Source organism: Caenorhabditis briggsae (assembly GCF_000004555.2).
Source record: "Caenorhabditis briggsae complete genome, chrIII, whole genome shotgun sequence".
NCBI lineage: Eukaryota > Metazoa > Nematoda > Chromadorea > Rhabditida > Rhabditidae > Caenorhabditis > Caenorhabditis briggsae.
This window is the reverse complement of record NC_013490.2, coordinates 10,742,065-10,752,970: the sequence shown is the minus strand read 5'-3', so window position 1 is coordinate 10,752,970 and position 10,906 is coordinate 10,742,065. Positions and strand designations below refer to the sequence as shown.

The 10,906-nt window shown below is 38.0% G+C and overlaps 3 protein-coding genes across 3 annotated transcripts in view; all 3 read right to left on the bottom strand.

The window, feature by feature from the left end:
* CBG24035 overlaps positions 1–1,272 on the bottom strand; it is a gene marked incomplete at both ends in the record, with an annotated part of 5,988 nt that extends 4,716 nt beyond the window's left edge. Inside the window, one exon of the mRNA XM_002648011.1 lies at positions 1,144–1,272. Coding sequence (XP_002648057.1) covers positions 1,144–1,272 — 129 coding nt within the window. The remainder of the gene's footprint in view (positions 1–1,143) is intronic.
* A 5,804-nt stretch (positions 1,273–7,076) lies between these two features.
* On the bottom strand, positions 7,077–7,310 carry CBG24034 (the record flags this gene model as incomplete). Its single annotated transcript, XM_045244383.1, has 2 exons — positions 7,077–7,085; positions 7,134–7,310. 2 exons carry the CDS (start codon positions 7,308–7,310, stop codon positions 7,077–7,079), a joined length of 186 nt encoding a protein of 61 aa, XP_045091237.1.
* A 3,028-nt stretch (positions 7,311–10,338) lies between these two features.
* CBG24033 lies at positions 10,339–10,770 on the bottom strand (the record flags this gene model as incomplete). Its single annotated transcript, XM_002648009.1, has 1 exon — positions 10,339–10,770. A coding segment is annotated over one exon (432 nt), but the record flags the coding sequence as incomplete, so codon positions are not given.
* Between the last annotated feature and the right edge of the window lie 136 nt (positions 10,771–10,906).

Genomic DNA, 10,906 nt, shown 5'->3' with positions numbered 1-10,906 from the left:
AATTGATTTTTTTCGATAAATTACCACGAAAATTTGAGCAAAAATGATGAAAAACGAAGGAAAACAGAGAAAATCCCAAAAATAAAATTTGTGAGCGATGNCGTCATCAGTCCATGGCCGTGGCCGAGCTGCGGGGTTTTCTCTTCCATGGGAAAATTTCGCGAAATTGAGATCTTTTCGCAATTCCCATTTTTCTCCGTTTTCCTTCGTTTTTCATTATTTTTTCTCAAATTTTCGTGGTAATTTATCGAAAAAATCAATTCTATAGTTTTTGTAATGTTTCATTGCCTGTTCGAACGATTTTCTAAAGAAAATAGCTCATTTTGGGCCAATTTTTGGGATTTTCGAATTTTGTGGGAAACTTCTAAATTGTGATTGTTTCCTTCAATCAATGATCTAGAAAATCATTTAAAAATGAGAAGAATTTAAATTACCGCGAAAATTGAGGAAAATTAAGAAAAATTGGGAAAAACGGAAAATTGGGAAAAAACGAAGGAATATTGAGAAACAAAAGGAAATGAAAAAGAATTAAGAAATAAAATTGAGAAAAATTGGAAGTGAGGAAAGTATCGACTGGCATTAAAATCCGTTTGTAAAATTTGTTAAAATCATTTCACAGTTCTCCATTGTCTTTCTTGAAATATTGAGATTCTGAAGTCCTGAAGTTTTGAAGTTCCGAAGTTCTGAGATTTTGAAGTTTTAGCATTCTCAGATCCTGAAGATCCGAAATTCTGAGATTCTCAGATTCTGAAGTTGCGAAATTCTCAGATTGCGAATTCTGGAATTCCAAAGTTCTGAAATTCTAAAAATTCTGAAGTTCTGAAATTCTGAGATTTCGAAGTTCTGAAATTCGGAAATTCTCAGATTCTCAGACTCTGGAGTTCCGAAATTCTCAGATTCCGAATTCTGAGATTTTCAAGCTCTGAAATTCAGGAATTCAGAAACTTCGTCGAAAAAAATTGTACCCCCGAATCACAATCGTTGTACCCCTGAATTTTTGTACCCACGAATTTTGTACTCCCGAATCACCAATTTTGTACCCCTAAATCAGTTGTACCCCCTTGTACCCCCGAATCATTGTACCCCCCGAATTTTTTGCCAAAAGAATTTTGTGCAAAATGCAATACGAGAGAAAAACTGTACCTGAGCATTATCTTCTGATTCGGATCCTAAAGAGTTGGACCGACTTCTTCTCTTCAAATTGGCTCCGCTGGATGACCTTTCAGTGGAAGCAGCGTCCTTGCGAGATCTTCGAACACTACGATTGACCATTTCTGAAAAACGATTTTCGTGTACAACGCAATACGGGAGAGGAATATATGTTGGATGTAAGGACCACATTTCTACGGGCGACAAAAATTCTTCTGCGTGCAGAAATCCAGGACAACCAAACATTTAAAAATTGTTAAAAATTAATAACTTTTTCCACATGAGCTAGAGATGTTTTGAAAATTAGAAATGGTCAGGAATTTTATGATAACTATCTTAGTTGGTAAAATTGTTTGTCTAGTTTATGATATAGTTGAATAAACACGCAAAATCTTGCGAGCGATGACAGCTATCAGAAACTTTTATCAAATTTTCCAGCAGAAAAATCTATAAAGATGGGCATATTTTCCTGACTCGTAGAAATAGAAAAATCAGGTCGAGAAAATGGGAAATCAATAAACTGGGAGGAAAGAAGACGGTAGATGTCCGTGTTGTTCGTATGGGAGAATGGGGGGAAAGACGAGAAGGACGTGATGCGACATTGTGCACAGAGTCACCATTCAACAAGACGCACTGGTTCCAGTCAATAACGTGCGCACTGGTACCAATCAATAACGTGAGAGTCCAGAGGAGGTGAGCGACAGTGCGTGCAATATAGTACACCCCTGCGATCTTCCCATGCGGTTGGTAGAGCGTATTAAGACATATTCTTTGACAGAACCAAAAATAGTGCTGTACAGAAAAATTCGAACTTGTTTTTTTCTGGCTGATTTTTCATATATTGCATGTTTATGGACTTCTAAGGTATATGAGATATAGTTTGTCCCGACTTGTCTCACACTTGCAAAAATATGGTCGTGGGGTGTCTAAAAAATTGGTGTTTCTGGAGCTCGTAAAAATTGTGTTTCTGGAGCTCGTATTTTTTTCACTGAAAATGGACTTGGAAACAATTTTTGTCGCTTTTTTGGTGCTTCTGAAAATGCACGAAAACGATGAGCACGGATTTCGGAACTTTGTCAGAATGCTACCCATCAAAAACACTACATCTGGTGAAAATTTAAACAAAACCGGAGAGGGTCGATTTTGGTCTAATTTTTGTTGCCATGTACCCCACGCGGTGAAACCTCATTTTTGGGCACATTTTGGCTTAGAACTCATAGGGGGGCTCAGGTTTATCTTCTATTTCAAAACGGTTTCTAACGTATTTTTTAATGTAGAAGTTGAATTTCATGCTTAATTTCATAAAATAATGGAAATTTTTTTCAGGGCAATCATTTTTTGGTCCAAAAAATAGCTTTTTTGCAAAAAATTGAAATTTTTCCAGGGAAGATGGAAGAATATAAATACAGCGCCAATACAAAAAATGTTCAAAATAGTACCTAAAACGTTCTACAATAAGACCTGATCATTATTTCACTTTTGAAAGAACAATTTTTTTAGACACCCCACGACCATATTTTTGCAGGTGTGAGACAAGTCGGGACAAACTATATCTCGTATACCTTAGAAGTCTATAAACATGCAATATATGGAAAATCGGCCAGAAAAAAACAAGTTTGAATGTTTCTGTACAGTGGATAATAGGCCTGAAGTTGAGTTCTCCAGAGAACGCGTCTTAATACGCTCTACCAACCGCATGGGAAGATCGCAGGGGTGTACTATATTGCACGCACTGTTGCTCACCTCCTCTGGACTCTCACGTTATCGATTGGTACCAGTGCGCACGTTATTGACTGGAACCAGTGCGTCTTGTTGAATGGTGACTCTGTGCACAATGTCGCATCACGTCCTTCTCGTCTTTCCCCCCATTCTCCCATACGAACAGCACGGACATCTACCGTCTTCTTTCCTCCCAGTTTATTGATTTCCCATTTTCTCGACCTGATTTTTCTATTTTTGAGACGCGTCTTAAGACGCGTTCTCTGTAGAACTCAACTTCAGGCCTATTATCCACTGTACAGAAAAATTCAAACTTGTTTTTTCTGGCCGATTTTCCATATATTGTATGTTTATAGACTTCTAAGGTATACGAGATATAGTTTGTCCCGGATTGTCCCCCACCTGCAAAAATATGGTCGTGGGGTGTCTAAAAATGTTTTTTTTTCAAAAGTGAAATAATGATTAGGTCGTATTGTAGAACGTTTTTAAGCACAATTTTGAACATTTTTTGTATTGACAGTATTTTTATATTCTTCCCTTCCCTGGAAAAATTAAAATTTTTAGCAAAAAAGGTATTTGGACCAAAAAATGACCCTCCTGAAAAAAATGTCCACTATTTTATAAAATTAAATATGAAATTCAGATCTTTTTTTTGAAGTCGAAGTTGGTTTTTAGTGCCACGTTCCACAGCTTCAATTCTCGGACCAAAACAGATGTACGGAAGTGTTTCTTCGCTGCCAACATAGGCACATGCATAGCATGCTTTCAGAGTCGTGTTTGCTCTGAAAGTGCTTTCAAATTTTCCAGAAACACGTCAAGTTCGTAGGCCGCCACAAGTTTTGAGAATATATCAACAGCAGGTGAAAATGATTTTGTTCATTTCTTAAACTTCCAAAAAAAAACTTCTCTTATTCATCCTTACTTCCATTCATCACAAATTTTAAGATGAATGAAACTTGGATTCCCCCGTTTCAATCCAATATACTTTTACTTGAAAATACAGATGAAACTGGTTGGAGAACTGTTTATATTCTGTTCGCTTTTATTCTGTTTCAACTAATATTCCCATTTTATCATACTTGTAAAATTCCGGGCCGGCCCGCCAAAGCCCGGGCCCGGCTCGGCCCGGCCCGGCCCGGCCCGGCCCGGCCCGGCCCGGCCCGGCCCGGCCCGGCCCGAGCCCGGGCCCGGGCACGGCCCGGAAGGCCCGGTAGCAAAAGTTTGTCTTTTTGAACCGAATTTTGAGCTCTCAATACAATTTTTTATATATTTTCTTGTGCTTTTTGGAATGTTTGTCTGTTTGATCAAAAAATATCAAAAAAACTGGAAAAAATTTTTTTGATCGAAAAAAATCACATAAGGGTCCCCCCTTATGTCTTTTTTGAAATTTTCAAAACTTGTGGAATGACAGGCCCGCCGGGCCGGGCCACCGAAGTTCGGGAAAAAGCCCGGCCCGGCCCGGCCCGGCCCGTTACAAGTATGCATTTTATGTGTACGTCAATAGAATGAATCGAGAACGGGATAAAAATGTATCTGTGAAAAAATCTGAAAATTTCTGAAATTTAAATATTTCAAAATTTGGTATTCCCAATGATCGATCATTTTTTTACAATGATGAAAAAGATCTATGCAATATATTATCTCATATTCTCTACAGAGATTTCACTCCTCCTTTTGGATTATATTCACGGAACCTCGTTCATGTCAGTTTCTTAAACTGTCAAAATTGAAAAAAAGTGAAAAAAAAGGAATTGAAAATTACAAAAAGCTTGTCTGAAATCGGGCAAGCGAACCATTTACCGTGAACACTCTATAGAGAACGCCACCCGGGCCGTCCGCTTTGAGCCTATATACCTCACTTCTTTTGGAAGATATCAAAAAGTTGTCAACTAATAAAAAGTTTATCAGGATATCAGCAACATCTTATTAGTTAACCTTTTTTTGATATCTCTCTCAGAAAATGAGATACATGGGCTCAAACTTGACGGTTCAAGTGAGGTTCTACTAGAGTGTTTACGTTATTTTGCAGAATCGCGGTTTTATTCCTCTTTGCCCCTTTTTTGTTTATCTTTGTTATTATCACCTTCACTCAAGTATTTCAATTTTTCTTAACAATTATGGCCGTTCAGAAATTCCTAGTTTTCTACCCATCCTCACAAAAATACATAATTCTATCCGAAGAAAATATGCAAATCTTTATCAAAAATGTCTACTGTTTATTCATTTTCAAGTAAGCTGCTAGTTCATTTTTATATATTTTCCATGCATCCAGAACAAACAAAGTAGACGGAAATAGTTTAGATGGCGTCGAAATTTTTGCTCTTGTAGCTTTCAATGAAAATTAATATATTTTTTTCTGAATCAAGATATGCTTAGCTTCAATGGACGTAACTTTATCTGCTTCTGATTTTTTATACATTCCTATATGGCTAAGTGTTCGGAAAATGTCACATTTGAGATCATTCCGAGAATCGAAACCTCAAATTTACATTTTCTGGCAAACAATGACCGGTTGTGAAAATGGTAAGCGGAAGAATCAAAAGCCCAATACCCATTTTTTTTCAAGGTTCATTCATCTTTATATTTATATTTTCTGTTCGATAAAATAATAGAAATGGCTGTGGAAACTCGTCTATGGGATGTTCTTTCCGTTCCTATCATCATTCAAATATCATTTACCTAACTTCTAATAAACGAAATGTTGCCACTCTTTTTGCTTCATTCAAAGGACGAAAACTACTTGAAGAATTGATAAAACCTGAAGTAACGTCAGCAGTGGGTGCAGATCCAAGAAGGAATTTTACTTGATCCGTGAAACTGGGAGGATGGATAGTCAGCCCTTTCTCAATGCTCATCTATAGGGTTGTTGCTGGCCGCCAGTACCAGAGCTATGGGCCTTTCAATTTCACGTGATTTGCATTAAAAGCCAGCGAAATTTTTGAGCAGGCAACATTTGCCTGTTTAAAATTTAAGCCGGCGTCAAACGCCGCTTTCTTTTTGAGAATAGAATTTACCTTTTGAGTCACTATTATCCCTTCAATGTAGCTTCAATCTTAATTATCTCAGTTTTTATGAAAGATAGCAAAAAACTGTCAACTGATAAAATGCTCCAAATGTCAAGAAAAACATTTTGGCAGTTGACGGTTTTGTCGTATGTTTCACAAGAAGTCAGATAATTGAGGTTAAAGGGAAAGAATGAGAATTATAAAATGTTGGAACGACTTTGGTATTTGAGAAGGTACCACTAGTCTTCCATTAGTAGTTATCGTGATTATGTCTGGATCGAGGTTTAGTTCAAAAGTAGTTGTTTAGGCTTTTAGAATTTAAATTTGTAAACTTCGATTTTCGGGACTTCAGAATGCAGGTTTCAAAAAACTCCGAAGTTTAGTGATCTTGACATTTTAAATTTTAAAAACTTAGGAATCAAAACATTTTTGATCGGTCAAAAATGTAAAGCATGACAGTACAGAAACTTTAACAATAGTTTTTGAAAAACGATGGAAATACTGAAATTTCCAGGAAACTCAAAAATTTTTGAATCCTGAAAATTCGAAGTTCGGAAATTTCCAGGAAAGTGTAGTTTCATGAAATCGATAAATTTTTAAAATCACAAAAACCTTATGTAGACATTTTAAAATTCTGAAATCCTGAAATTTCGGAAAACATTTTTCAAAAGCTTCAGACACCAGATTTTCAGAATTTCAAACAGAATTCCAGAAGTAATAAAATATTTAGAAGGAAAAAAATATCAATTTCATTCCATTTGACTGTTTCGGGTCGATCATCTGTTGTTTTTTTTTCTTTTTCTATCTTTTCGCTATGAAGTATTTTCTATTGAAAAGTACAACTTTTAAAAACCCGGCGTTTAATGCCTGTGAAAAATTTTGCTGGCGATTCACGCCGCTTTAAAAACTGGCACTGGCGGCCAATGCTAAAATTAAAAGCGGCATGTGGCGCCAGAAAACGCCGTTTTGGCCAGCCTACTCATCTAACATAACCATCAAAGAAACGTTTTTTGTTGTGTTTCAAGTTAACGCTCCAAGTTTTAGACTCGGATCTCTTGTTTGCACAAAGTTATGGACAGACCAAATTTTTATTTTTTTTTGCAAAGGGTTCTACATGAAATCAAAAAATGAATCGTCTCTCAGTGATCCAACCATCTACGGGAAGAAGAATCGCTCGTTGTTGCTGTCACAAGTATCCACCGATCACTCCAACTGTAACATTTTCTGGTTCAAACTTGATAATAAAGTTTTTCTTCTCACCTGAGCTTCAGTGTTCACATCATCGCATCCTGGAAGGCAGGTCATCTGTGGACGAGGCTGCTTGAAAATTTTCGAAGAAGTGTGGGAATCTCGAGGTAATACTTCCAAGGCGGTTTCTGCGAGCTGGCTCGAAGTGTCTGGCGGTGGCTGAGTCGAACGAGAAACCGATGCGGCCATTGTGGGTGGTAGGCTGGTCGCTCTTGGCAAGGATGGCAAGTTTCCAGATGCCTCGATCGGACTCTATAAAATAAAAACCATATATCTAAAATATTGTAAAAGGAAACTTACATTTACTATTTGAATTTTCAGAAAAATATCACATTCATTTTTTAGGACTAGTAGAAATAATCAGAATAATATAGAAATAGAGAATATTGAAAAAAATCAAAAAGGGAATTCTCCGAAATCCATTCATTTATAGAATTTTCGGAAAACTCCCGAGAAAATTAAGACGTCTATTCGGTAAGTCGTCGTGAGGAAAAAGTGATGTGGGTAAGAGACATTCGTTCGTTAGCTATGGGCGTTCCTCTGCGTCTCTTACATGCTTTACACTCTCTAAACATCTGTCTTCTTCTTTTTTGTTTACTTTACAAATTCTCATAGAGAATACAGGGCGTGTGAGAGACGAATGCGGAGAAAGGTCATATTGAACTATCGCGTCGCCCATCTGCCCATTGAGACAATGTAGAAATCAGAGAGACACCCAAAGAAAGAGAGTAGAACAAAAGCGCCGCGACAGATGGTTTCGAAAATTTTAGTCTAGGACATGAGCTAAATTTCAGTTTTTAAGTTACGACCTATAATTTCAATTTTTGAGTCATGACTGAGATTTCTATTTTTGAGTCATGACCTAAATTTCAATTTCTGGGTCATAACCTAGATTTCAATTTCTTGGTCATGACCTAGATTTCTATTTTTAAGTTTTTGAGTCTCCGATTTTCCAAAAATCTGCATTTCCGAAATCTCAAATTTTTAAAGGTGGGAGGACAGGAGATTTTTCGTAGGATTTTTGGTAGCTAGGGTATGCATTCTACCGTCACGGTGTACAACGCTTAATGTCACTCTGCGTACAGCTGTCGTCCTCGCCTTTATGTATGCAATCAGGCGGCATCTTTCTCTTTGCCCGCGTGGCTCAGTCGGTAGAGGCGCCGCACCCTCAATCATCGCCCCCACAAGTTCAACTTCTGAGGGGCATATTTAAAAGGAATTTCGAGAACATTATTTTTTTCATGTCTCCCCACCTTTAAGATCCTAATGATAAGTTTCTGAACTAGGATAATTCAAATCCATCTTTTTCTTGTCACCTTTCTAATGTAAGTTTTCGAATCATTCCCAGAGACTCACGCGTACACACACTCCCGCTTGTCTAATAAGAAAATCACGAAAAGATAATTATCTCCTACTTTTCAGTGTTTCTGTGTGTGAGTGTCTCTAGTACTGGACACCAGGAGCTCATTTCAAAAAAAAAATTTTTTTGATTGCGGGGGAGCCGAATACGACGGTCACAAAATCCTGTATCGAGGAGTGTAGCCGCGGCGGCCGGCACCAAGAGAGACGCAGACACGCACACACACAAAACATAGCGGGCGGCGGAACCCGGGAGGTGTCGGTACATGGTGAAACGTACAAGCGCGCCGCACGCTTCTCCTGTTAGCTTCCCTGTTAATCAAGATAATCATTGATTTCGACCTTTCACAGTAGAGTGTTGAATACAACGGGCGTGTTGTAGAATGTGAAGTACAGTGCTCCACAAAATGATGCTTCCACCCTTCGCTTGCACTGAAATACCTATTTAGGTCAATGTTCGTGAAAAGGTGTCAACATGAAAAATAAAGGTCTCCCTTCGAAACCTACGTACGAAAGTTTGGACCCATCACCGTGACCCGGAAACGAAAAACCGGAAAAATTCCGAAAATCACGTTTTGGCCGATCTTACACTCATTTACTCCTGTATGACGACTTGACTGAATAGACGTCTCATTTTTTTTTTGGAAAGTTCTATTCTGATTTTTCTGAATTATTCATCTTTCTGAATCATTATTATCACTATCAGAAATTCTCTCAACTTTGGTACATTTCGAAAGGATAATCTCAAACTATCTCAATTTCGGAGCTGATATGCATCAGAAACTGAACATTCCAAACGTCAAAGTGTTCCTTGTGGAGCATCGGAAGAATCGTTCCAAAACCCCAAACCATCATAAGGAGAAGCTAGTGGAGCTTAAGCAGCAGTATGCGAAGCTTAAAAATGACAAGGAGAACTTGATTTCAACTAAAGATAAGATCAATTTTGCCTCATCGAAGTGTCGCTTGAACCAGAAGATCATAACGGAGAAGCTAAAAAGTGAATGCAGGGATTATTGGAAAGATATCCGGGAACAAATTCACAAAATTGGCGTAAAAGCTGCCAACGGTTTCCTAGTGGTATGCCAATGCTATGATATTAGGACTCAGCCCATCCAGAATGAAGTTTTTGACTATCAGTCAAAATTTAGAGCGACGCTCTAATTCGAAGTAACGCAAATTTAAAACGCGGAGTTAGAAATGAAAGAACAAAATGAGTGAAAGAAAAATCAGAATGAGAGAATGACCCCACTTTTAGGCCAATGTTTTGTTTTTCTGATTTACTACAGTATTTTTGGGTTTCGAAGAGATAGCATGCGGTCATGGATGGTTATCCTTTGAATAGCCCGCGGAATTCAAATTTAAATTTTTTTACGAAATTAGCTGACTTTACCATGATTTTCTTCTCAGATGAAGAAATGAGAATTATATGAAAATATTTCTTTTAAATAGGAATCTAATTTCTAGTTTTCGTCCTATCTGCCATAATTGTGTTAATAACTCAGGGCTGTCCAAAAGGCCGGCCTCGGCCGGCCGAAGGCCTCGCGCAATTTTGTGCGGCTGAGGCCGTCGCAAGTTCGCTTCATTGAGAAAAAGCCTCGCGAGGCCTCGGCCGGCCTCGGCCGGCCTCGCAAATATGATTACGAGTTGCGTTTTTTTTTTAATTTTTTGTTTTTTCTCGCTCTTTTTCAGCAAATCAGGCATTTTTTGAGAGTTTTCTCGATTTTTCGATATTTAGAGCATTAAAAAAAAGGAGGAAGTCAAGAAATCTTTTATTCAACACTGAGATAACAGGGGAGAGAAAATGACAACAAATTCAAGAAAATTAACAAAAAAAGCTTGTGTTCATGCATCAAAATCTTCAAGTCTCGCCTGTGTCGAATCGATCTTTTTCTTTGAAAATCATCAACTTTTCCAGCATTTTTAAGTCCAGGCTCTGACGATTTGGTGTGTACAAGTTTTTTATGATTGAAAAAGATCTTTCTACATCTGCTTCCGAAGCTTGAATCGCATGAACTTTTCGGGCGATTTCGTGCAATATTGGATAGGAGCTTTTTGCCAGAGGCCAAAATTTCGATGCAGGCATACTTCTGGTGTCTCTCTCGTATTGCTGCTGTTCTTGATGAAGCGAACTGCTTTTTGGGGCGCTTGATCCGCCCAGAGTACGTTGAAGGAAAGTGAGATGACGTGCAGGTGGTTGGCTTTGTGGTGGCGCCTGATATCTCATTTCCTCAACACTTTTTCCCAAATCGTCCAGAAGCTTCTGAGCATCGTTCACGATATCAATCGGAATCTGAAATTTACACACTAGTTCATGTTAGTGTTCGTCGTTTTCTTTAGTACCTGATGCCGATCGTATCTCAATTGTAACTCATGTAAATCTTTAGACGGAGGATTCAAATAGGTGGCTACAAAATGAATGGTATCGA